This window comes from Tiliqua scincoides, chromosome 9 (assembly GCF_035046505.1).
Source record: "Tiliqua scincoides isolate rTilSci1 chromosome 9, rTilSci1.hap2, whole genome shotgun sequence".
In the NCBI taxonomy this organism is placed as follows: Eukaryota; Metazoa; Chordata; class Lepidosauria; order Squamata; family Scincidae; genus Tiliqua; species Tiliqua scincoides.
Genome location: NC_089829.1, coordinates 46,052,287 through 46,078,805, shown reverse-complemented (window position 1 = coordinate 46,078,805; position 26,519 = coordinate 46,052,287). Strand labels below are relative to the sequence as shown.

Below are 26,519 nucleotides of genomic sequence, written 5' to 3'. Positions count from 1 at the left end.
TGTACCATGATAAGAACATAAGAACATAAGAACAGCCCCACTGGATCAGGCCATAGGCCCATCTAGTCCAGCTTCCTGTATCTCACAGCGGCCCACCAAATGCCCCAGGGAGCACACCAGATAACAAGAGACCTCATCCTGGTGCCCTCCCTTGCATCTGGCATTCTGACATAGCCCATTTCTAAAATCAGGAGGTTGATTTTTCCTCCAGAAACTTGTCCAATCCCCTTTTAAAGGCGTCCAGGCTAGATGCCATCACCACATTCTGTGGCAAGGAGTTCAACAGACCAACCACAGGCTGAGTAAAGGAATATTTTCTTTTGTCTGTCCTAACCCGCCCAACACTCAATTTTAGTGGATGTCCCCTGGTTCTGGTATTATGTGAGAGTGTAAAGAGCATCTCTCTATCCACTCTGTCCATCCCCTGCATAATATTGTATGTCTCAATCATGTCCCCCCTCAGGCATCTCTTTTCTAGGCTGAAGAGGCCCAAACGCCGTAGCCTTTCCTCATAAGGAAGATGCCCCAGCCCCATAATCATCTTAGTCGCTCTCTTTTGCACCTTTTCCATTTCCACTATGTCTTTTTTGAGATGCGGCGACCAGAACTGGACACAATACTCCAGGTGTGGCCTTACCATAGATTTGTACAACGGCATTATAATACTAGCCGTTTTGTTCTCAATACCTTTCCTAATGATCCCAAGCATAGAATTGGCCTTCTTCACTGCCGCCGCACATGGGGTGGACACTTTCATCGATATATATTCAACTAAATAAAGTGAATGGGGGTTACCCCACCCCTAGAGGTGCCAAGAGCACTTGGGCTGTGCAAATGAGATTGCAATTAATCTGGTACTGGAGGAGAAACCATGGGGGTGCCGCATTGAGCTCTTGCACCGGGTGAAGCGAACCCCAGTGAGGCCACTGCTTCCTATTGGACTTGTTGCTGAATCATAACTGGCAGTTAAAATCAGCCTGCAATCCCGCACACGCCTGCTTCTAAATTAACTCCATCCCAGGCCACAGGACTGACTTTAGGAGGGGGGTAAATAGATTTTGGTTGGCAGCCTCAGTGCAGCACATACAGCCACCGGAGTTCTTTTTCCGGAAAATGCACAATGGAGGGCACTCCTGCACCCCCAGATGCACCTTGCCCCTCCTGGGCTCCCTATTTTTGGGGGTCGGCTTGCTTTCGGCCTCCCAAAGTATAGCCAGCCCCCTCCTGCTGGACTCCCTCCTCCCTGGAAGCAGCAGATCCTGAGATCACCGCGCCAGGAATCTTCCGCCACTCATGCTCGGGTCTCGACGCGCACCCCTGCGCATGGGGCGGAGATGGTTTGCTTCGCCTCCGCTCTGCTCCCCCCCCCTCCAGCACAGATGGTCCATTCCTCTGCGAGAGCGCTCAGCTGCGCGGTCCCTTCTCTCCTGGCTGGCCGGCCTCGCCGGTGCTGATTCGGAGCCTGGCACCAGGCCCCCGCCTCTCCAGGGTGGCATGACACTCTTCGGGAGCAGAGAAGCCTGCTGGAGATGTGAGTAGTGGCTGCGCTCCGCTCTGCGCGTGATGGGCTCCCTCTCGCCTTCCACCACCAGGCAAGATGGCAAAAGGGCTGGCAGGGGGCGTGGGGGGCAGGACGAGGAAGCCGAGGCCCCAGCACTCCCCCCCTTCCCTGCTGCCGCCTCCCTCTCCATGGCCCCCTCCACTCCTGCGCTCAGCAATGTGCTGCGTCTCCCCCTTGGAGGAAAAGGGATTTTGCCTTGATGGCCTCTTGCAGCAAAAGCTGCCGGGGTCATTCCTGCAGAAAATCGCCAACTCTCCGAGAAAGAAAGTTCGCCTGCAGAGGCTCTGAACGTGGTCGAGGTCTTGCTGCCAGAGACCGGCCTGAGAGGGGTAGCATAAGGGGGGGCACAGGGCTTCAGCAAGGAGGGGACGTCGCTGAGATGCCCACTCGAAACCTCGGCATGCTTGGGAATGCTGGCATCATCCCTACCCATCCATTTGCAGCCATTCGCTTATAGCCCTGGAATTTGCCTTCCTCATATAATGAAAACATATACCATAACCTTGCCATGCCAAAGAATGCATCCTGAGCTGAACACAGGTGAGATCTACAGCTCTAAGTGCCTTGCAGTAAAAGTGGCTCAAAATATCTGACTTCTGTTATTTTGTTGTTGTTGTTGTGACACTGACTTACTGGAAGGTCTTGGGCCAGGCCCTTGATGCCAATGATTTGAGCATGCCGTGTAATCTTAGGCGATCAGCCCCAAAGAGTGGAGATTCAGTTGCAGAGATGATGGACGAGGTTAGTATCCACAACAACAAAAGCAGCAACTGCTCTATGCCCCTTGAAGCTATCTTTCAGCAGACAGAAATCCTACCACTGCAGTTCACACCGGTGGTGATACTGGTGGCATTAGATTAAAAATATACCTTCGGATTGGCAAAGTGTACCATACCATCAAGCAGAGGTTTAGAAGTCTGGTAGGCAGAGATGTGAGGCAGGGCCTTCTTGGAACAGAGCGCAGATCAGGCAAACTACCCCCCACCAAAAGACATGGTTAACTCCCCCACTGTTGGCTTTTAGATAGACCGTTAAGGCTCATGTTTTTAATCCAGTTTGTGTTTGATTAATTGGACCTTCATGTGTTCTTACTGCATTTGCCTTGTCTGTTTTTATATAAGTTGTTAGTGTGCATCCCTCTGAACTCTGAGGGTCTCATCTACTGGGTCAGATTCACTATCTGATGTTAGCAGCTTTTCAGGATTTCAGTCTGGAATTTTTCTCTGCCCCAGCAGGAGATGCTGGCCACTGAAACTGCTAAGCATGTTCTGTGTTTCCAAGTTACAGTTCTTCCCCAGAAATGACAGTTAAGAGTTCACTCTTAAGTGGGACCACGAGAATGGGATCAAAATATTTTAAATAAATAGATAACCTTTGATTCACACATGAAATCTTCCCACGCAGATAACCTCTCTATAATTCACATTTATTCTGCAGTCTAAACCAGTGTTTCTCATTGTTAGTCCCCCACTGTACCACTTCACATGGTTCACCTATTCAAAGTACCACTGGAAGTAATATGGCAGTGACATAATCTCTACTTACTGTGGCCAGATGTGACCACAACAAACATCAGTAAGAGGATCAGGGTGGATGGGAGGGCTGTTTTGAATGCAGAGAAGCATGCTTCAGAGCTCTGCTCACCAAGCCAAACCTCCTACCACTATATGTCCTGGTCTTGCTGCTGGGCAGCAGGGGTCTAGGGGTCTCGCAAGTACCACCTGACACCACCTCAAGTACCACTGGTGGTACCCATACTGCTGGTTGAGAAACACTGATCTAAATGTTAAGTTCCAGTGGTTTCAGTTGCAGGTATCAGAGAGTTCATGATGAAACGTTCTTCGCTTGCAGCCAAAACAGAGATACTGGTAGCACCTTAAGGGTGAACTATTTCAGCATAAGCTTGATATGATATGGTGTAGTACATGATGGCAGAAAAAGACTGATTAGTTTTCGCAATGCAATTTCAATATTAGCTAGCTAGGCCCAGGTAACTATATTCAGGATTGCAGCCTTGAATAAAATAGTAATTTTGTGATCTGTGTTGATAAATTTAGTTTCAGTCTCTAGGATAGTGCAGCTAAAATGCAAGTCTCTTTTCTGAACACAGAGCAATACCAGGAAGTCTTCCTCACTCCTGTTGTGGCGGAGGGGGCAGTTTTCCTGGTGGGCATTTGCCCTTCCCTGTGCAACAGCCTCTGCCAGTGCTGCTGTTATGCATTCTGGCTCCCTGTCTCCATCAGTGTGGGCTTTTTATGAAAAAAAAAAAAATATGAATTTTTACCTGTGAAACGCTGTGAATTTGAAGAAAGCTGGGTGACCTCATTCCTTGAACTTTGGGAGGATCGCTCCACTCAGGTGCCATCCTCAGCGATCCGCTCCTCGTCTTCTCCGCCCAACCTGTCTTCTGCTCTGTCTTCTGCGATTACTCCTTCCTTATCATGCCCTTCTCTTTTTCCTAGATCTGGACATGGCCCGAGAACCTAAACTCAGTCATTCCAGGCCCAGCGGTCAAAAGAGGCAGCACGGTGGAGGCCTGTATCCGTAAGTCCTTTCCACCACTGACCATTCTGTTGTTGAATGGGATGGGTCCTTTTTTTTTTCCTTTTGCATCTGAACCTGATCAGTGGCTGCTCTTCTGGAGAAAACAGAAGACTCTGTTCAGAATTAGGAGGGGAACACATTAATTTCATAGTCTGACCTACCTATGATAACTGGAAGTTATTCATTCTTGTGGACTGGGTTTTCTTGGCCTGTGGTAGCCTGGCTTACAGTGGAGGCAGAGGAAAATCAGCAAGAGCCGTCACAGCAGCAGCAGCATATGAATCACATCTGTCTCTAAGTGTGCAACGCCTAGACCTTCCTCCGGCCCTTTGCTTAGAAGGGCAAGAGCCAAACTCCAAACTCGGCTGGAGACTCCTGTTGCATTGTGCGCTTCCTAAGAGTGAGAGAAGCGGGCGGCGTGTCACCTCCTCCTAGCTCTGGGAGAGGGTGACGCACAGCCTGCCCTCCTGCCTGCTTTGGAAGTGCGCATAAGGAGAGGCAGGAGCCACCAAACTTGGCCGGAGGCTTCTATAGCATTGTGCGCACTTCCTAAGTGCGCAGTGGGTGGGAGGCGAGCGGGCAGTGCATCATCCCCTCCCAGTGCATCACCTGCACCACCATAATGACACCACTGCCTCAAGCCTACAGCCTCAAGCCTCTGCCGCAAGCCTCAACCTTAAGCCTACACGTTTGCAGCTTGGCCCTGCTGGCCTCGCTGCATTGGCACTGGTTAGGATCGGGCTGCCAGTCTTTACCATTGCCTGCCGTGTTTATTTTTCACATTTGTTTGCTGCCCTTCCTCCAAGGAGCTCAAGGTGGTGTGTCTAGTTCCTCCCCTCCTTTTGTCCTCACTGTAACCTGTGAGGTAGGTGAGGCTGAGACATGCAGCTGTCTAACCATTTCAGTGTGCCTGGACGGAGGCAGGGCAAGGGAAACAGAACGGACTCCATGCTAAGCGCATGCCCAGGGTTAGCCCTGCCTCGGGATGTGGCATCCATTGGCCTGGTGGTGTACTTGGCAGCAGGGAATTCAAAAGTTTGGTGAGCTAGTTCAGGGAACAGCAGGATCCTCAGTTACTCCTGGCCCAGTTGCTGTGTCTCTGCATCCAGCACCACGGACTGTTCCTGTCTGGCCACATCTGCACTGCAAAGCTAAACAGGTTTAACCATCATGGTGCCCCCTTGAAAGAGTCCTGGAATTGTAGTTCTGTAAGGAGGCTCGGGATCCTTGGGGATCTTTCTGAAACGATGATCTCTACGATTTTAAATGAGTGTCTAGTGCATTAAGCACATTTATACTGTAGCTTTGCTACATGGTAGGCTTGGATTTATCAGTTACATTCTAATGTTTCTTCCTATCAGGGTCTGGAGTGGGGCTGAACTCGGGCAGTAGGTGAGGCTGAACTGCCCCATCATTTCTATGGAAAGGTACTGCAGCTGCTTTTCCCAAGGAGGTTCTCCTTACTCCAGAGGAAGCTCTCCTTACACCCACTTTCTCGGTTGAAAGGAGAACCTCCTCGGCTGCAGGTGGGTGGGGTAGCTGTGGTGCTTTTCCACTGACTACAATGAGGCAGTTCTGTCTCACCTGCCACCTTGCACTGCGTGTCCCTGCTTCCTATTGCTACCTTAGCTATACGTTTAATCATAAGCTAATACAGAAAATAAAGCAGACCCTCTAAGTACTTTCTTTTCCTGACCCTGATCCGTTGCATTCAACAGCAGTTGGACACACAGAAATGCTGTAGGTGAAGCATTCCCTGGCATGGGGGAAAATGGTGAGATAAGCTTCATTTTCCTGATTTATTTGTGGCTTGCCGCTAGTACGTAGAATCACAGAGCCAGGAAAAAAGGTAGAAGCACATTGGTGGGTTCCCTAAAGCTCGGATTGCCAGCCTGCTCTGCTTAACCAGACTATGAACATGAAACAGAGGAAGCTGCCTCCTGTCAAGTCACTAGTCACTGAGTGGCAGAAGCTCTACAGGGTTTCAGATGGGGGTCTTTCCTAGCCCTACCTGGAAATGCCAGGGATTGACTCTATATGCAAAGTAGGTGCTGTACTATTGGTATGTGTCCTTCCCCAAAGGGGCAGTGCTGGACAGGGTTGCATTACCCATAAAAAGCCGTGTTTGCAGCCTGGGGGTGCTTTTTCGACCCAGCTTTGCTGCTGTTCACACAAGTGGCATCCATAGCACAGATCAGCTTTCACTGGCTGTGGTTGGTGGTGCCAGTTGTGTGCCACAAAAAAGGTTATCTAGTCATAACGATTCATGCACCAGGAACACCTGAAGTGTTATATGTCGGCTCATCTTTGAAAATTCTTTGGAAACTTCAGCTGGTCTAGAAAATGGCAGCCAGGGGGTTCACCAGGATTTTGCCCCAGAGAACATAATCCCCCAGTATTCAAGATCTGCCCTGAGCCCCAGTTGGTTCCTGGGCACAGTTCAAAGGACTGGTTTTACCTACCAAGCCTTAAAAAGTCTGGGGCCAGGGTGCTAAAGGGCCACCTGCTCTTCAGTTAAAATCTGCATGCCAGGGCATGATGGCATACCAGGGCATGATGGCCTGAATGCACCTGATGCAGACACTTTGCTGAAGCTACACTGCTGTAAATATGGATGGAACACTGCCTGGGAACCCCATGGCAGCTATTCCCAGGTTGAGTGTGCATAGGAGTGCTGCTGTCATCTCTTTTTTCTCCTCAAAAATAAGATGGTGATATTATACTACTTTTTACTGTTTGTTCTGAGTTGGTTTGCTCTTAATAATATGTTTTAGGTGGCCTTGATTTGTGAACCACCCTGAGGACAATTATAAATGGTGTAGGGGAGAAAGGAATCAGGATTCTTGAACAAGGATTTCAGTGTTATTTTTGAGAAGTGGAAATTTGGCTGCCAAAGCTTTTCCTGGCATGAATACAAAGCAAGGAAAAACTTTGCCTGCCTAAGTTCCTGTGTGTTGGGTGACTGTTAAAAGCACAGGAGCGTGCCCAGTTAAAAAGTTGACAGTCCTCCCACCACAGAAGGGGGTGGCTGAAGTTGTAGACTTTTGCAATCAGTTCAGATGCAAAATAATGCAAACTTTGCTTTTGAAAGCTACTTGTTGTTGGCATCCTTCAGTCTCGGAAGACTATGGTGTCACGCTCTGAATGGTGGTTCTGGAACAGAGTGTCCTCTCCAGTGCGCGAAGCCTGGGTAAAGTAGGTATGGAGGATAGGCTGTTTCCCATGCAGCAAATCCCCCCTCTCCACGTCGCTGAAATGGTCCAATGGAAAGGCAGAGGCCAATACGGTTGGTTCCAGCGGCGTCGCAGGAGTTGCCAGAATGTGACTGTGTTCAGCCATGAACTGCCTCAGGGACTCCGGCTGCGGATTTTGCCTCGAGGTTTGCTCCTGAAGCCTTTTCCATAACAGGATGTAGCCGCAATGCAGTGGAGGTTTGGGATCAGAGTTTTCCTTCTCTCAGATGAGCTGCCTTCCCAGGCTGATGAGTCCCATCTACCCGGTGGCTGTTTAGTCACCTCTTATGACAAGTACAGCCAAACTGAGGGCCTGTTCTTATCCAGGCAAGAGTCTCATTAGCATCAGGTGAAATTGAATACCTGTAGTAAGGTGATGTTCTTCTTCTCTTCTGCCATGTAAATCCAGACTGAGGGCCCCATCCTATGCAACGTTTTAGTGCTGATGCATCTGTACCAATGGAGTGTGCTCTGCATCCTGTGGCGGGGGGGGGGGGACAGTCATGGAGGTTTTGTCAAGGTAAAGAAATGTTTGTTCCAGTAGTGTAGTTAGAGGGGCTGCAAAGCACTAAGTTTTGCATGGTGAGGCACCATGCAAGCAGCCTATTCCACCTCCCCGTCATATGTCTCTGTTTTGTTCTGGCGGCCCAGAATGGCTCCGAAGGGGAGAGGTCGCTTGGACATCACAGTGAGGCACCATGCAAAACTTAGTGCTTGGCAACCCCTCTAGCTATGCTACTGGTTTGTTCCCTTACCTTGGGTTTTCATTGGTGCTGGAAAGTTGGATAGGATTAGGCCCTGAGGGTGTTTTTTGCCCTCCAGGGCAGCCTGTAAACTCCATTTTTGTACGTGTAAAATCTTATTAGTAGCAAGATCAGATACTAACCCTAAAGCAGGTAGCAAAACTGGTGTATCCTTTGACAGGCCGATCTCATTTCCCTTATTTTCAGAAATGAGTGTTGAGAAACATCGACTGCAGCTTGTTTTATCACTACTTTGCTTCTTCCTGTTGGCCCTCACAGGAAGCTTGTTTCATTGCCAAGAAAACAGATTAGAACCCTGAGATTAAGTGGGGGGTTTTTTATTGCATATATTTATTTATATGGCTGGTAATGAAAATGATTTGCCTGCAGCTGTTTGGTCAGGAAGCCAAAGTCTGGGGAGGGGGTGAGGTAGGGAAAGAGTACCTGCCTGAGTGTTTCCTCATCTCCTTGGATTTTGGTGGATTACAGGAGTGATTAGCTAACTATAATCTCAGCCTAATCTCCTTCTGGGTGAAAGGCTAGTTGTGGCATGAATAATTTTCATTACACCAGGTACGGTGTTAACAAATCAGATCCAGGATTCAGGGCCCAATCCTATCCAATTTTCCAGGGCCAGTGCAAACATGCCAATGGGGTGTGTGCTGCATCCTATGATGGAGAGGCAGTCACAGAGGCCTCCTCAATGTTAGTTAAATTTGTTCCCATACCCCTGGGATGCATTGGGGCTGCACTGGTGCTTGAAAGTTGGATAGGATTGGGCCCTCAGACAAGACAGGATACAGAAGCATTCGTGCCTTGCAGGAAGTTACGTGACCTATCAAGTTTGAATTTGGAGCAAAAAACTTGTCTCAGAAAGATCAGGTGATGAGAAGCAGACAGGTGTCAAAGGACGTGAAAGACAGGTGTTGGTACTTAAGAACAGCCCCACTGGATCAGGCCATAGGCCCATCTAGTCCAGCTTCCTGTATCTCACAGCGGCCCACCAAATGCCCCAGGGAGCACACCTGATAACAAGAGACCTCATCCTGGTGCTGTCCCTTGCATCTGACATAGCCCATTTCTAAAATCAGGAGGTTGCACATACACATCATGGCTTGTAACCCGTAATGGATTTTTCCTCCAGAAATTTGTCCAATCCCCTTTTAAAGGTGTCCAGGCCAGACGCCGTCACCACATCCTGTGGCAAGGAGCTCCACAGACCAACCAGACGCTGAGTAAAGAAATATTTTCTTTTGTCCGTCCTAACCCTCCCAACGCTCAATTTTAGTGGATGTCCCCTGGTTCTGGTGTTATGTGAGAGTGTAAAGAGCATCTCCCTATCCACTCTGTCCATCCCCTGCATAATTTTGTATGTCTCAATCATGTCCCCCCTCAGGCGTCTCTTTTCTAGGCTGAAGAGGCCCAAACGCCGTAGCCTTTCCTCATAAGGAAGGTGCCCCAGCCCCGTAATCATCTTAGTCGCTCTCTTTTGCACCTTTTCCATTTCCACTATGTCTTTTTTGAGATGCTGCGACCAGAACTGGACACAATACTCCAGGTGTGGCCTTACCGTCGATTTGTACAACGGCATTATAACATTAGGTGTTTTGTTCTCAATACCCTTCCTAATGATCTCAAGCATAGAATTGGCCTTCTTCACTGCCGCCGCACATTAGGTAGGGCTTTCAAGATTTCTTGTGCCTTTTAAAGCAGCCTGGTATGTGGAAATTGACCTCATGGAGATGAAGTATTCTCTGCTTTATTTCTGTGTGTCAGGTTGAGATTAAAGGCACAAGAGCGGAACCAGGGAAAAGTAGATAACCCAGAGTGTGGGGAGGTCCTGTGAGGCAATTGGGTTGCTTCAGTGGTAGGACAGCTTGTCTACTTCAGCAATGGCTCCCTTTGCAAAGCTTTTGGAAGCAGTTTTGTGCATGTGGCTTATTTTAGGATCGAAGCACTGGTAAAGTTGGAGAGTGAGACTTGGCACTTTTTTTTATCTTGAGTGGCCTTTCTGGTCAAGCATTTTTATGGTTCCTCTGGTCCAAACAAGGATTACATGTTGGCAACCTTCAGTCTCGAAAGACTGGTATTGTGCTCTGAAAGGTGGTTCTGGAACAGCGTCTAGTGTGGCTGAAAAGGCCAATTCGGGAGTGACAATCCCTTCCACACTGGGAGCAAGTGCAGTCTGTCCCTGGCCTGTCTCCCTGGCTATGGGCCTTCCTTCTTTGCCTCTTAGCCTCAGACTGTTGGCCAAGTGTCTCTTCAAACTGGGAAAGGCCATGCTGCACAGCCTGCCTCCAAGCGGGCCGCTCAGAGGCCAGGGTTTCCCACTTGTTGAGGTCCACTCCTAAGGCCTTCAGATCCCTCTTGCAGATGTCCTTGTATCGCAGCTGTGGTCTACCTGTAGGGCGCTTTCCTTGCACGAGTTCTCCATAGAGGAGATCCTTTGGGATCCGGCCATCATCCATTCTCACGACAAGGATTAGCCTTAGGTTAAGTCCAGGGTTGCCAGATACAAATGGGGACAGAGTGCCTATACCTTTAGCCATTGTATAGAAGGGGGAATGTTGGCAGGTGCAGCTTTTAAAATGCTTCCATGTTGAGCAGCACCTGCCAACATTCCCCCTTCTATACAATGGCTAAAGGTATAGGCACTCTGTCCCCTTTTGTATCTGGCAACCCTAGTTAAGACCCTTAAAAGGTGCCCAAAAAGTGTTCTCTCTTGAGTTGGTGATTGGCAGTGAACCTGCCTATCACAGTTTTAAATTGTGTACCAGATTCTTTCCTCCCTCTTGAAATTCAGGTGAATGATTTTTGCTGAGTAGTTGGACATATCTACAAACATCATTCTTGTACTAATTTATATGCAATGCACCACCTCACCATGGTTGCTTGAGAATTGTAGTTTGCTGAAAGTGCAGAGAACTCTTTGTTAAAGACAGTGCTGGCCTGTCTATGAGGTTGATTGAGATTACTGCCTCAAGTAGCAGTTTGGCGGGGGGAAGCAAACACTTCTCCTGCTCCCTGAATTTGAAAAGGAAAAGGAAAACAAGCGCAAGACGAAACGTGGAATAGAGGAGAGCAATGGACTTGAACAAGGGTGTCACACGCAAGGCCTGCGGGATGGATGCTGCCCGTGGAAGCTCTTTGTCTGGTCTTTGGGCTCTCTCAGCACCACCTTCAGCTGCTGATATGCAATGAGGTGTCGCTGATGAAACGGCAGCCTGCAAAATAATTGGGCCCCTCCACACCTTGAAAATATGATCAAGATTTGTGTATTTTCTCTTGTCATTTGCGCCTACATGGTATTTGCCAGGGCTCAATGTTTAAATGGGGGCTAGTATCTACCCCACAGTGTGATTGCGGGTTTTTCCACCAAACCATATACCACATTGTGTATGGCTGCAAATTGAGGGTGTATACTAGCCCATGGTCTGACTTTTTCAATGAAGGTAACTCTGTTCTTGAATGGCTGGACGAACTGGACATTGATATTTGATCTAATTTAGTTGTTATATAAGTCCATGTATTATATGCCATACACTAAATAAATAAATGTCATTTGCAGCTAATGAGTTCCTAAGTGAGAAAAAAACTGCTTATTTCTGGTCATGGCCTGCTTAATGACATCACTTCCTACTTAATGACATCACTTCCTGCTTAATGACATCACTTCTGACCCTTAGCAGGCATCATGAATGCTGTTTGGCCCACTGTATGAAATGAATTTAACATTCCTGGGCTAGAGTTCTCTTCCACTCTAGCCCACAATTCTCCTTTGCTTCCTTTCTGCTCCATCACCTCTTCTTTTCTAGATCCAGAGCAGTGGAGGTAGTGGCTGGTGTGCTGCTGGGTAATGCAGGTGTTTTCTGACGTGATACCACAGCTGCTGGGAGATCTTGGGGTGGCCCTGGTTAGAGATCCTCACCCCCTCACAAAGTTAAATTCCTCAAGCTTTTCTGGAGAGAGAGAATGGCTAAAGCAGTAACAAACTGCTGTGCAGACATACCTGGTGTGAACCAGAGTGGTCCAGCAGATATCAAATACCAAAGAGCACCTAGACAGGTCAGACAGCATCACTCAGGGACAGAACAAGGGCTTTGCAAGTCTGACTCTCCCCCGTAAGAGCCAGGGCAAGAAACCAAGCAATGGGGCTGCTGATCCAACAGATGGAAACTTGGAAAACAAAAGGACTGAACAAAGAGTCCCAAAATAACTCTGAGGGACAAACAATAGCTATATGAACAGCTTCCCCCAAATCCCTGGCTTCAGCTTTCCTCATAGCTGCCAAAGAGCCGCCCAGTCTGCCTTTAAAAGGAGAGGAGTTGCTATTGCCGGCAGCATGAGCCATTCTTAAATCCCTCTGAAAGACCATCGTCTCTTTTGTCCTGCGATCCAGGGCAGCACATCTTGGGAGCGGAGCACTTCCAGCTTTCCTATCTCCTCCTCCACCAGCACCATTTTGGCCACTGCTTGAATTGGACACTGATGGCACTTGAGGAACTGCACCATTCCCAGGCACACAAAAAGCCTGTGAAAGAGGAGGAGGGGGTAAATAAAACAACAGGGTGTATTATGGCATGGATGTTCAGAGGCAAAAGCCTGGTTCATCAGACGTCCTGGGTGGGTTGTCACTTAGAGTAGCTCTTGCCTACGGGAACTCATGCCACAATAAATCGCTTAGTCTCTCATGTGACAGGTCGTGTTCCGCCTTTTTTTGCCACTACTGACTAAACACAGCTGCTCATCCAGAAACAGCACACTGGAGCCAGACGAAGCAAGGATGCAACTTTGGGGGGAAGAAAGTGCCATAAGCCAGGCTGCCCTAGAAATTAATCATGCACAGAACAAGACAGAATTCTGTGGTTACAGAATTACAAAGCAAAGCAGTGTGAATAGTTTTGCATAATTTCATCTGCCTCTGCTTTTCACAGAGTGGGGCAAATTGTGCATTAACCCCTTGACCACTGGAAGTCCTGTTTCTTCTGTTTTGCCTTCTGAAGTTTCACCAGGTTTTTTTCCACACACCTTCAAGCCAATCTTTCTAGCCAAAAAGTTAGCAACTTGGGTTTTTTCCTTTTTAATAGGAAGCTCAATTAGACAGGGCCTGTGAGATCTGTGATTAGACCATGGCAGATCACTTATGTGTACATTTAATTTTTTCCTAATGTGGCCAATAGGAGCTTGAGGCAAGGGTGGTTTCTAATTGAGAAAATGGCAGGGGGAAAGGGTTAACCCCTCTTCTATGGTGCCAATCACTATGGTGCCAATCCAGCCCTCACCAGAACTCATTGCTACAAGATGTGGTGATGGCCACTAGCTTAGATGGTTTTAAAAGGGGATTTAGAGAAATTCTATGCAAAAGGTACCAGGGGAGCAATGGTGGAGATTCTGTGCTGAAACTAATAGAGACCATTGCTAGATTGACCGCATCCATCACAGATCTCCATAGTGTTTGTATTAAATATTAGGGAGGTCCACCAGACAAGAGACATTTCCTGAAAGTTCCTATTGCATATCAGTTGATGTGTTTTCCTCTCTGGGGCTGTAGCTACCGGGGGTCCAGCCCTGTCAAGGATATTCCAGGGGTGCCACCTCCGCCCCTGAATTTTTCAGGATAAAAAGGTATCCCAGCTCTTTTACATGTGGGAATATAAGCAAAAACAGGAACACGGTATTGGACCTGCTCACTAAGAAGTTATATGATGGACAGCACAATCATGAGCCTATGCTGCATCCAGTGCAAGTTTGGGGTCAGAATTGGCGCAACCTGAGGCAAGGGGAAAACTTTCCCCTTACCCCGTGTTGTGCTGCACTGGCCCCAAAAGATCTACTCGGATCTGAGCCACCTCAGGAGGTGGTGCAATTCCAAGTAGAGCGGAGCAGCCAGAGACTGCTTCGTGCTGCTCGTGAATGGGGTCAGGATCTGGCATCACCACTGGATCTTGGCCCCGCCTCCCACTCCCCATCCGCCCTCCACAGAAATGCCTGCTGCCCGTCCTCTCCCTACCCTGAAATGTCTCTTCCCCACCTCATCCCCACCCGACCCCTGTGTCGGCCAAGCTTGGCTGATGCAAACTTACCCTGTCAGGACTGGATCCAGCATGGGGAGGGCAACTCTAAAGTCGGCATAAATGTGTCTTACGGCAGCGCAAGTGACTTGTGCCGGCTGATAATTGTGCCGGGGTTAGGATTGCGCTGTTCATCCCGTTAAACTCGCTTGGCTACCTGCATTTAATTTGCAGCTATGCTGCAATAATTCTTGGCCCCAAAATGGTTGGCTGCACCAACTGATTACACTTTGAAGCCTGCAATGTCTTTATTGGGGATTGTATTTGCCAGCTTTTTAATTGGACCTCCAGATCTGTCACTTGTCATCCCACCTCATGGATTGCACTGGCCACGTGTGGTGGGGCGAAGGCAGGAAAAAGGCCGAGAGAGGGACCACATAATTGCTCAGAGTCCTGGTGTGGCCAGTGGTCTTCCCTGTCTTTGAGAATGAAGCAGGAGCTCCGGCTGCTCTCACTGGGGACAAGGGCAGAGTGTGTTTTGCTGCAGCAACAGCAGCTGCTGAGTGGACAAGAAGATAAAAGTGGCACAAAACGTTCTCTTCTGGGCCTTGCTGTGTAAGCTCCAGAGATTGACGGTGGTGGAGATTCACGCTGTGGGGGAGGCTTCCGGGAGGAAGTGGAGCTGAAAAATTTCAATTATTCTGCAACACATTCCAAGCTGATGTCTGGCAACTTGGCTCCCACGCACTCCCCTGTGGGATGACAATCAATTTCCAGCTCCGTAGATCGATTTAAAAGGAACAACATGCCAAACAAAAACCCGAAACTGAATGCCCGAGCAAGCTAAAGAAGTTGGCAAGCTGCGGGTGGGGGTTCCAGGGCTTGTCCTCGCCCCCTTGGCTCTGGGCTGTGAGGTGGGTTCCTTTGGTGGTGGGTGAAATCTGTGCTGTGCAAGAGGAATGGCAGGGCAAGAGAAACCGAGCACTCCTGCTCCATCCAGAAAAGGGGCCAGCATCACTGGTTGCCCAGGAAACCAAGGCACAACCTTACACCCTACAGGGCTTTTGTACCTTTTAATAGTTGTGTAGCGGAGGGAATGTTGGCAGGTGCAGCTTGCCATGTCAGTCAGTTGGCATCCTTCAGTCTCGGAAGACTATGGTATCGCGCTCTGAATAGTGGTTCCGGAACAGTGTCCTTTCCAGTGTGCGAAGCCTGGGTAAGGTAGATATGGAGGATAGGCTGTTACCCATGCAGCAAATCCTCCCTCTCCACGTCGCTGAAATGGTCCAATGGAAAGGCAGAAGCCAATATGGTTGATTCCAGCGGCATCGCAGGAGTTGCCAAAACGTGACTGTGTTCAGCCATGAACTGCCTCAGGGACTCTGGCTCCGGATTTTGCCTCAAGGTTGACTCCGAAGCCTTTTCCATAACTGGATGTAGCCACAAGGCAGTGGAGGTTTGGGATCAGAGTTTTCCTTCTCTCAGATGAGCTGCCTCGTGAGCTGACTCAGGCTAACGAGTCCCATCTACCCATTGAAGAAAGGGTGGGATCTACCCAGTGGCTGTTTAGTCACCTCTTACGACAAGTACAGCCAAACTGAGGGCCTGTTCTTATCCCCCAGCCCCCAGGGGAAAGCTTGCCATGTATGGTTGCAAAAAGCTGCACCTGTCGTAAATTCCTCGCTGACATGGATATTGATGGTTCAGGAGTCCTCTCCTCCTTCACACTGCTCCCTGTTTGCTGTCTGTTAGAAAGTCTGCACAAATGCACTTTTCTGGAGTCTGCCTTTCTGTTTTCTCCTGCCCCCCCAAGCGTGCAACGCACGATTCATTACAGGCGGGCCAGCTCCCTTCAAGGGAGATGCACTTGCTGACAGCTTTCTCCTCCGTTTGGGTCTTAGGGACAGGCAGTTTTCGCACAGAACTACCAACCGTGAAATTTAACATCAGAAATCTCTAACTGACGATCAGTCGAGAGAGCATCGCGGCCTGTCCTGCTCCTGACTGAATGAGAATCTTTGGCAAAGAAGTTTTATCCAGCCCATCCCCCCACTCCGGAGAAATAAGGGCACTTTGTACATGCTTTTAGCATTCCAGAGGAAGTCCTTGGCCTGCCCACATGGAAGACTGGGATCTACTGCTGGTTTGCAATAGATCAACAAACTCTGTGATTCCTAACTGTTTAACAATTGGAACAATACAAAGAAGCCCCCCTCTCCCAATTATCTTGCTGAAATGGTTAAAGCTGCCCCGGGGGGGTGGGGGAACCAGGAGTGAATTTTGTGAAAATGATTTTGAGCTCAGTCATCCCAGGTGTGTAACTCATGGGGTGTCACAGAAAGAGCTCCACCCAAATTCACTACTTTGCAGCTGGCTCCAGTTTTCTGAGTTCTTGTTAAAATGTAGTTGATCCCACAAGACCATTGGATGTTATCCATGCGGCCCTGGGTTCAAATCCCACTCATCCATGAAGGTGACCTTGGCCTAGTCATGTACACCCATCCATCTCAAAGGTTTTGTGAGAATTAACATAGCATATGCCTCTCACAAGTCAGTATTATGTAATAGAATGATGGACTGGCACCGGGAGGACCAAGGTTCAAAGTTCTCAGCTATTAAGCGTATTGTGTCGCTATCTGTCTGGCCTAACTCGCTTCGCAGGATTAATGTGAGGATACTGTGGGAGTGAAGAGGCATGTTTGCTACTCTGAGCTCCTTGAAGAAAGGGTGGGATAAAAATGTTATTTTAAAAAACTGACCAGTTTCCTTGTATAAACCAAGTGTTCTTGGGAACTGCAGGGCTGGTGTCACTCCAGATGTAAACACGGCATGGAAAAAAAGGCATTTCCTCATCTGAACTGAAGAACTTGCTCAGTCGTTGTATATAATTTGGATGCTCATATATGATTTACTACCAAATATTGATTTATTTAGCTATGTAAACTGCTTTGTGAAATACCTCTTGTTGAAAAGTGATATATACATATTCTTTTTCTTAATAATAATAATTCCCAGAGGTTGGGTTTTTTTTTTCTTTTGCTGCTTTTTCACTTATCATTTCACTTATTTTTTCACATTTATATACCACACTTCCTCCAAGAATCTCAGGGTAGTGTTCATGGTTCCTCCCCTCCTTTTGTCCTCACAACAGCCCTGTGAGGTAGGTGAGGCTGAGAAATAGTGACTGACCACTGAGGTCACTCAGGAAGCTTCGTGGTCAAGCAAGGATTATTATAATCTTTACAATCTGCTTTTATACAAAGTACAATAGGAATCTACCTGATATGGGGTCAAATTGCTGAGGTTCCTACTTAAGCCCTTTTGAAAACATAAAACTTCACAGTTTTATGCAAAAACAGTTAAGCAAAAATAGAAACCTTAACAGAACTTGTAGTTTCCTGTGTGCTTGTTTGTACACTGAGTCCTGGCTGTATATGATGGTGTAGTTGGAGACATGATGAGAAGACCAGTTTTGGGAAACGTGCAAATGAGAAGAAGTTCCTATACCAGTGAATCACTAGATTCTTCCTCTTTTGTTGCAGCAGCTGTGACCTGGACTATGAGCTCTACAAAGAGGATTTCCCATACAGGTGGGTTTGGTGTTTTGGTCTCCCTGCATGCCTACCCCCATGTCAACATAGCAAGAGTGGAAGTTCTTTTACACACATCTAGGCCTCAACATGGATCTGCCTTGGATCTGAGCTGTTGTCTTGAGGGTATTGTGCTCATATCCTCTTCTCGCCTGCAGGGTCTATGAGTATCAGAAGATCCCGCCTCTCATCAGTCACATACCTGTCAAGACCAGGCGAAGTCATCTCGGTGCTGGGGGCAAGACCGGCCTGGGCCCCCACACAAGTCTGAGAGGCAACCACAATTCCACGACGGGCCGTACGAAGTGTAAGTGGTTTGGGGCTGAGATCTTGGAAATAGTCCTTGCTACAGGGTTTAATCTAAGCTTCCCCCATCCTATTGCACAAGAAGCCAGTGTAACCTTCCTCATCCATAATCCGTGAGTACCTCTCAAACTCTTTTTATCTGAGAAAAAGAAAACAATGAAAGAGGGACAGGAAAATGAGAATGAATAGAGTAATTAAGAGAAAGAGACAGGCAGGAAAGAGGGAGAGAAGGCAGTGCCTTTAACAAATAGATGAGATTATCTTCCTTCCCTAAACTATAATTGAGGGCTGAGGCTGTCTCTCCACAGAAAGTGTAACTGAGGGCCTCCCTGATTAACTGTGGTGATTAACAGAGAGAATTTATCCTCTCTGATAAGATGGTTGCTGTCCTTCAAAATATGTTGAAGGTTCTGTATGTTATACTAGGGATAACAAGTGCCAGAGCAGGGTCTCCAAACCCTTCAGTATGAGGGCCACATTGTATATTTCACATATGTGTGGGGGCTGAAAAATCAGTTTCATATAAATAAATAAAATTTAAATGATTGAATAAGTTTTAATTCTTTAGGATCTTTTTCATAATCAGCATAATATGATTTTACAAATTTGGGAATCCCCCCAGGCGTAGGGCCTCCTGGTGCAATCTTCTGTGGAAGCATCTCCCTCGCATAAGGCTCTGTGGTTATCCAGCGCATCAGCAGGTTGCTGCAGGCCAGAAAGTTAAGGGTTCTCCACCACTGTGCTGTGGGCCAGATAAAATCTTGTGGAAGGCCAGATTTGGCCCCCAGGCCATAGTTTGGAGACCCCTATGCTAGAGCTGTCACACAACAGAGTCATCTCACAAAATAGATGCTCAGAAACTATATTACTATTAGCCTTAATCAACTTTGTGGGCAAATCTGTTTTCTAAGGGGCACAAGAGCAATGGCTGTGATAGGGAGAGTAGGTCTGGTTTTAGCACAAGGAGATCTAATTTGCATCTTTCAAGGGTAAAGGTTTGGGAATAAATCCACCAGCAACTATACAAGAACCTTGCAGAAGCCAGGCACTTTACCAGGAAGGGAGGAGACTGAGTTAAAAGACCAGAATTGAATTGATCCTATCAGAGGAGCAAAACAGACTGAGACACTCCTGCAGTGCTCTTTGCATGCAGAAGTTACTAAGGCGAATTGCAACAACTAAAAGATCAACTTATTTTGTTTTTTTCTTCTGCCACTTGTTCCTGCTTTGAAATGTATTATTCATTTAAAGGCCTAACTAGCTCATTTCATCTCAGACTGTTGGGTGTGGGTTGCAGTAGTTTATAAGAAAGGTATAAAAACTGAAAAAATGGAATTTAAAACATCATAGATAAATGTAAAAGGTATATTAGAGTGCGGTCCACACCTGGTGATGTGCAGGGAGGGGTGACACCACTACTAGCCAAAATGTTTAATCTGGTATTTTTGAATAATATGATGTTATATATCGTTCAATGTATATTTTCATGCGGAATGTAATGAAACAAACTGCATTGAAATATCTCTATTCTATCAAATGATGTAGCCAAAAAACCAGCAGGGGTGGGGCAAAGTTGCATCTCCACACCCACCGTCCAGGGCGTTGCCCTGCCCACTGCATGAGAAGAAGTCCATCATGGGGGTGATGTGCTGGTCTCTTGCACCAGGTGAAGAAAACCCTAGTGAAGCCACTGCTCTCAGGCAGCCCTTGGAAAAGACAATAGTATATGCCCCTAGGCCAATTTCTCAGTTTGCCTCCTGTTGTACCTGATAATACATTTCTGCTGTGGTCCTTTGAAAACCATTTCAAAGGCAGCACTTGAGCCCTCCTGATGATGACAGTGCACTTCTTCTTTAGTCTCACAGCTCTGCTCTCCCTCTGCTCATGTTGGCAACCTTAAGTCCCGAAAGACTCTGGTATTGTGCTCTGAGTGGTGGTTCTGGCACAGCGTCTAGTGTGGCTGAAAAGGCCGATTCGGGAGTGACAATCCCTTCCACACTGGGAGCAAATGTAGTCTATCCCTGGTCTGTCTCCCTGGCTATGGGCCTTCCTTCTTTGCCTCTTAGCCTCAGACTGTTGGCCAAGTGTCTCTTCAAACTGGGAAAGGCCATGTTGCAGAGCCTGCCTCCCAGCGGGCCGCTCAGAGGCCAGGGTTTCCCACTTGTTGAGGTCCACTCCTAAGGCCTTCAGATCCCTCTTGCAGATGTCCTTGTATCGCAGCTGTGGTCTACCTGTAGGGCGCTTTCCTTGCACGAGTTCTCCATAGAGGAGATCCTTTGGGATCCGGCCATCATCCATTCTCACGACATGACCGAGCCAACGCAGGCGTCTCTGTTTCAGCAGTGCATAAATGCTAGGGATTCCAGCACGTTCCAGGACTGTGTTGTTTGGAACTTTGTCCTGCCAGGTGATGCTGAAAATGCGTCTAAACTAGGTTCAATCCCTTGCATCTCCAAGGAGGGCTGGGGAAGGCTCCTGTCTGAAACCCTGGAAACTTTAAAACCTAGTCTTCGCAGCACCAGCCTTCAAGGGAGGGGTGGTGCAGGGATCCCACGGATGTCTCTGCAGGGTTCCCCAAACCTCAGAATGACTAAAAATCGAGATCAAGACCCACTTCTGGTTTTGCGATCCTGGCAATTGCGTTGAGGCCTTTACTCCTCCACTGCAACTACTTATGTGGTTCCCAACTTCCCTGTAGAAGTTTGGGAACCACTGGACTGGAGAGTACTGTGGTAACCAGGCTACATTCTGCTGAAGGGCTCAGACAGAAGAATTCAATTCAAGGGCTTCTGCTAAGGAGAAATGTTGTTGCCAGAGACAATAATAGGACCACAGGTGGCTGGAGTGGTGCTCAACCTTCACTAAGGGCCCAGTCCTATCCAACTTTCCATTGCAGATGCAAACATACCAACAGGCTGTGCACTGCGTCCTGCAAGGAGGGGGGCAGTCACAAAGGCCTCTTTAAGGTAAGGGAACATATCCTCCCTTACCTCGGGGCTGCATCAGCACTGGACATTGGAAACGATGGGGCCTAAAGCAGTTTGCCTTTAGAAAGAGTTGCTTGCTGGTTAAGACACACCAGATCTGTGTCTGCAGGGTTATATCATCCTACACAGGAGATTCGGCGTTCTTTTAAACCCATGTGGTCAGTCAGTTGTAAATCCTTTGTATAGCCTTCCTAGATATCAATTCCTTTTAGTAAATCCGTTGTTGTACTGGTTGTACCTGAATGAAAAAGCATCGGTCAAGACCGCTGGCACAAAACTGAGCTGTCTGCAGCGCCGGCTTCGGCTGTCCAGCAATGCGTCACCACCGATAACAGCTTTGCTAGCTGATAGACCTCATGCCTCACCTGCTGGCACATCATTGACAGCTAAGCGCTTAGCTGCGCCTGCTGGCGAACCCCTAGTGTGTGTTGATGCCAGTACAACACCCCCTGCTGCACCAGCAAGGCTCTCAGATGCCCTTGAATCTGTCAACAGTCAGGAGGAAATTGAGGAAGCTTATGCTGCTGTTGGAGATGCTGAAAGTGCTGGATCAAAGCCCACCATGTCTGGTGGAGCATCAGATCATAAAGGTGTTTTGAAACCAGCTTCCCAATTAATCACACACAGTCTGAATGATAACAACTTTGAACACTGTCAATCAAAATGGCCAACACTGCATGTAGACCATGTTTTAAGCTTCTGAACACAGCAAAATTGTTCTCAGAGAGGACTCAAACACCCCTATTGCAAAAGAACCTAAGCCTAATTTCAAGACAAGCATTTGGAACAGTCCTACCACAGCAGAAGCATTCAAGCATTCCAACTCTCAGCCTTGACACCTTCGGAAACAACACAGGTTTCCTGTCTGGGATAAGCAATAGCTGGAGGTGGGAGAAAATGGTGATACTGAACTAAAAACACTTTCTGCGTGTCTCATTTTTTGTAAAGAAAAAAAAAAAACCAAATGTGAAAAAATAAAACCTTTTGATTTTTAATATATAATTGGGAGGGGTGCATGGGTAATGACTGTGGCTGCATCTGCTGACACTATACCACCTATATCACCTACCTAGTACACTTTAAAGGTGATTATAATTTATAAGTATAATGTAAATTTTGAATAAAAAAAACTAACCGCTTTCTGCATTTCTAACTTTAGAAAACACAAAATTCGTGAAAAAATAAAGCTGCTTTCTCCCACCTCTAACAGCCAAGGCCAGTAAAAGACTAGCAGGCAGTGTTGAATCCCTCCTTCTGCACACTAATGAAGATGCAAGAAACAGCCTTCCCAGCGGCAACTAGTAGCTTCTGTGGGAAAGAGAATGCTGGACTAGATGGGTCTTTGGCCTGATCCAGCCAGGTTTTTCTTATCTTCAGATGCAAAAACAAATGAAGTATGTACATCGTATACAAAAACATCTGAAGAATAAGTATGTACCCGATAGGAGAGATGCTGGCACTGTATGCATTGTCTGCTTCAATGCATTGAAGTTGATGCTCATCTGTTGGCTCTTATGTGAAGCCTCTTTCCACTACACCAGGGGTGCCCAAACCCCGGCCCTGGGGCCACTTGCGGCCCTCTAGGCCTCTCAGTGCGGCCCTCAGGGAGCCCCCAGTCTCCAATGAGCCTCTGGCCCTCCAGAGATTTGTTGGAACCCACGCTGGCCTGACATAACTGCTCCCAGCATGAGGGCAACTGTTTGACCACTCACGTGAGCTGTGGGATGAGGGCTTCCTCCACTGCTTGCTGTTTCATGTCTGTGATGCAGTAGCGGCAGCAAAGGAAAGGCCAGCCTTGCTTTGTGCAAGGCCTTATATAGGCCTTGAGCTATTGCAAGACCTTCATTCATTCATAAAAGTTCATCTTTAATATATTTATTTATGTGAACTTATGTAAATTTATTCAAATTTTAAATGTAAATTCTTTTTCCCCCCAGCCCCTGACACAGTATCAGAGAGACGATGTGGCCCTCCTGCCAAAAACTTTGGATACCCCTGCACTAGACAATGTCAAGAAAGCTGGAAACAGCTCACAAGATACAGACCTTGATTTGGCAGAACTCTCTAGAAAAGAGGCCTCCAAACCCCAGCCTGCGGTCCAAATCCAGTGCACCAGGATTAGCCATCCAGGTGTGGCACAGTGGTGGTGAAGCCTTCTGTTCCATGCTGCAGCCTGCAGTTGTCACAGCCGATCTTTGCACAACCCTGTGCCAGGCAGCTTCTTTCCCTGGAAATCGGGGCGCAGAGTCTTCTGGGGTGATGGGCAGTGGAAGCAGCTACCTGGCACCAGGTTGTGCAAAGATTGGCTGCAAAAACTGGAGGCTGTGGTGCAGAACAGTACACCCCTGCCATAAAACGCCCAGAAAGCTGATCCTGGCACTTGCTGTGGGCCAGTTAGGAGACTGCTGCTCTCTAGAATAGGAGACAATACTTCAACTTGACAACATTAGTGATGTCCGCATTGTGACATTGGCCTAGTTGGTCCATTTTGGGGAGGGGGCATTATCCAGAGAATACAGAAATGTGACAACACTCATGGTACATTTTTGAGTGGCTAGCAGCTCAACCCTGTGCATGTCTACTCAGAAGTAAGCCCCTCTGAGTTCAGTGGGACTTTCTCCCAGGATTGCAGCCCATGATTCATACAGCTGATGTTGAACATCTCATCAGTACAAGTGTCACAAGAAGTGACATTTGGATTTAAGCATAATCCACAACAAACACTCAGCTGAGGCAGAAAATGAATCCTCCTTTCACTATCACAATATGTCACTGCTCAACAAATGGAATCCTAGGGCAGGGGTGCTCAAACTTTCAACTTTAGGGATGCTGGACCTTTAACAAGTGTATAGAAGAGAGAATTTCAGCAGGTGCAACTTGTCATCTGTGGGATGACAAGTTGCACCTGCTGCAATTCTCTCTTCTATACACTTGTTAAAGGTCCAGCATCCCTAAAGTTGAAAGTTTGAGCACCCCTGTCCTAGGGCACCGATGCCCCTATGGATGACTAAGCAAGAGCAGACACAGCTAAAGCAAGAGAACAGCTGTAGCTTAAATGAATTCCCATTCAAAGGAGGCTTGCAAGCAACACTGTTTACCCCACATAGAGGGTGATGATAAAGTCCTCATGAAACAAAGGAAATTCTGACGTGATCACTGTGAGAGGAATATGGGACATGCACAAACATGTAGTCTTTTCTGGTTTGTACTGCTATATAACTGCTGTATGCCTTTGTATGCTATTTTTATGTAGGGTTAATAAATGCTTTTGACTCATCAAGTAGGTCCCAATAATTTGCCATTAGTATCAGGTTATGAAGATTGAAAGGAAACAGTAATCAACTTAGAACTCAAGCCTAAGCAGGTCTACTCAGAAGTAAGTCCTATTGTGTTCAATGGGATTTACTCCCTGGAAAGTGAGGATAGGATTGCAGCCTTAATGTCCTATTCCTTTAACTTACTTTCTCATTATTTCTTTTAAGAAGCAACATCGTTCCTTATCAAAGCCCAGATTCCCAACTGCACAAAAACCTTGTCTCCACTGCATGAGTTTTCCCCCACTGCACAAAATGCACCCAAGTGGATATTAGAATAAGCCCTGCTTTGGTGTCTGGGTGCACTTCTGCTTGGCCTGGGGTGCTCCTTGGCACTAATGCCCTTCGCCGCATTATACCATATCACATCTACACTGTATTTTGCTCATGGAAAGTGAAGCCTCTGACCCCAGGATGGTGTAGCAGCACAGAATGTGTGGCAGGCAATGCAACGCATTGATTTGAACTATCCAGATTATATTTTGGCTGCAAACTTACAATCGTTTCAATTGGTCCCTCATTATCTCGGTACCAGCCTTCATAGTTTCCCATACAAATAATGCAACTTCATTTTAATAAACTATTTTATTTAATTAAGAGCACAATCCTATGCATATCTACTCAGAAGTAAGTCCTATTGTACTTATGGGGTTTACTCCCAGGAAAGTGCATCTAGGATTGCAGCCTAAGAAATTTATATCCTGCCTTTCCCATGCCCAAGGCAGCTTACAAATGCCCAAGGCGGCTTACAAAGCTTTATAATAAAGTACAAAGTATCACAGCAGGTAAAAAGAAAAACATCAAACAAGGAATTAAAACATTAATTTAACATCATATAGTGAAATGTAAACCAAAACAGAAAGAAATCTAACAAATATCATTGGGCTAATATCATTGGGTAGCAGTCAAGTCACAGCTGTATTTGCGAGGCACAGAGGGCGAATAGCTACTCAGCAACCAAAAGCCAGATGGAACAGGGGTGTTTTCAGCCCTCACTGAAAAGTAATGAGGGGGAGAGTATTTCTCAGTTCCCCTGGAAGGGAATTCCATAGTTGTGGTGCCACTGCAGAGAAGGCTTGCCCCTGAGCTGCCACCCTGCTCACTTGGGACAGGAGGTACTTGTAGAAGAGTCCCCTCAGATGACCTAAGAGGGCAGGCTGGAATGTATGGAAGGAGACAGTCTTTCAGATAGTCTGGACCCAGATCATGGAAGGCTTTAAAGGTTAGAACTAGCATCTTGAATTGGGACCAGAAGTGAATGGCCAGCCAGTGTAGCTGCTGAAGCAGTGGTCCAGCTGAGTCATATCTTTACTGCTTCTTCACCCAAAGCCACATCCGCCAGAGGATGCTTTTCATTTTACAGAACAGTAAGAATTTGGGAGGTCATGACCCTCAGTTGCACGTAGCAGGTAGTTTGCCCCTCAGTGGCTGAAGGATGAATGAGCTACAGGCATAACTATATATAGCCCTCCCCTCCCACCCCACTGACATCTGCTAGGCAACAGTAGCATAGCTTACTCTGCTTCCATGCTCTTTTCCTTCCAGTGCGAGCAGAGGAGCTGCACTCCATCAAAGGAGAGCTAAGTCAAATCAAAGCCCAGGTGGACAGCTTGCTGGAGAGTCTGGATCGGATGGACCAGCGACGGGAGTATCCCACAGGTGACATGATATATGTGTGTATGTGCGTACATGCATATTTTAAATGCCAGGGTCATTCCTTATTATTGCAATGTATTTTTTTAAAATAGATAGCACCATCTATTGACGCACAACACTTTATGGAGAACCTTTGGGCAAAAAGACAAGTTCCTGCTCTGGAACATACAGCAAAACTTTGGTGTCCCTGCTTCAAACATCCTGCAATCTTCATCTTAACAGGGAGACAATAGAAGAAGCACGGAGAAGGGAGGGACAAAATTAAACAGCTGACTATACATACCTGGCACAAGGAACCTCACCAAGTGGGCTCTAGTCTATGAAAATGTTTGCAGCAGGGAATCTGCTAGTCTTTCAGGTGTCATGGGATTTAAAAGATAATTGTTGGTGTAACTTGCTCAATGAATAGAAATGAGACTTTTCTGACTGCAAATCTGGGTTTTCTAAATTTGCAAATCCTAGTTTCTGTGGGTCTGTTCTGCAGATTTTTCTAAGCCACACATAATTTTGTGGGCTGGAGTGCCCTTTGAAGTCCTGCATGCCAGTACACAAGCTGGGTCCCAAAGTTTCTGAT

The 26,519-nt window shown here is 47.2% G+C and overlaps 1 protein-coding gene across 2 annotated transcripts in view; it reads left to right on the top strand.

Annotated features, from left to right (window-relative positions):
* The first annotated feature begins 1,308 nt into the window (after nucleotides 1–1,308).
* LOC136660400 (RNA-binding Raly-like protein) overlaps nucleotides 1,309–26,519 on the top strand; it is a 28,318-nt gene continuing 3,107 nt past the window's right edge. The window contains exons 1-5 of one of the 2 annotated variants that reach the window (XM_066637549.1): nucleotides 1,309–1,531; nucleotides 4,024–4,105; nucleotides 17,638–17,682; nucleotides 17,841–17,989; nucleotides 25,835–25,948. In XM_066637549.1, the coding sequence (XP_066493646.1) occupies nucleotides 1,324–1,531; nucleotides 4,024–4,105; nucleotides 17,638–17,682; nucleotides 17,841–17,989; nucleotides 25,835–25,948 (598 nt within the window). In that variant the 5' untranslated portion in view covers nucleotides 1,309–1,323. Of the gene's footprint in view, nucleotides 1,532–4,023; nucleotides 4,106–17,634; nucleotides 17,683–17,840; nucleotides 17,990–25,834; nucleotides 25,949–26,519 lie in introns of both variants that reach the window. The other variant, XM_066637548.1, reaches the window with a different exon arrangement.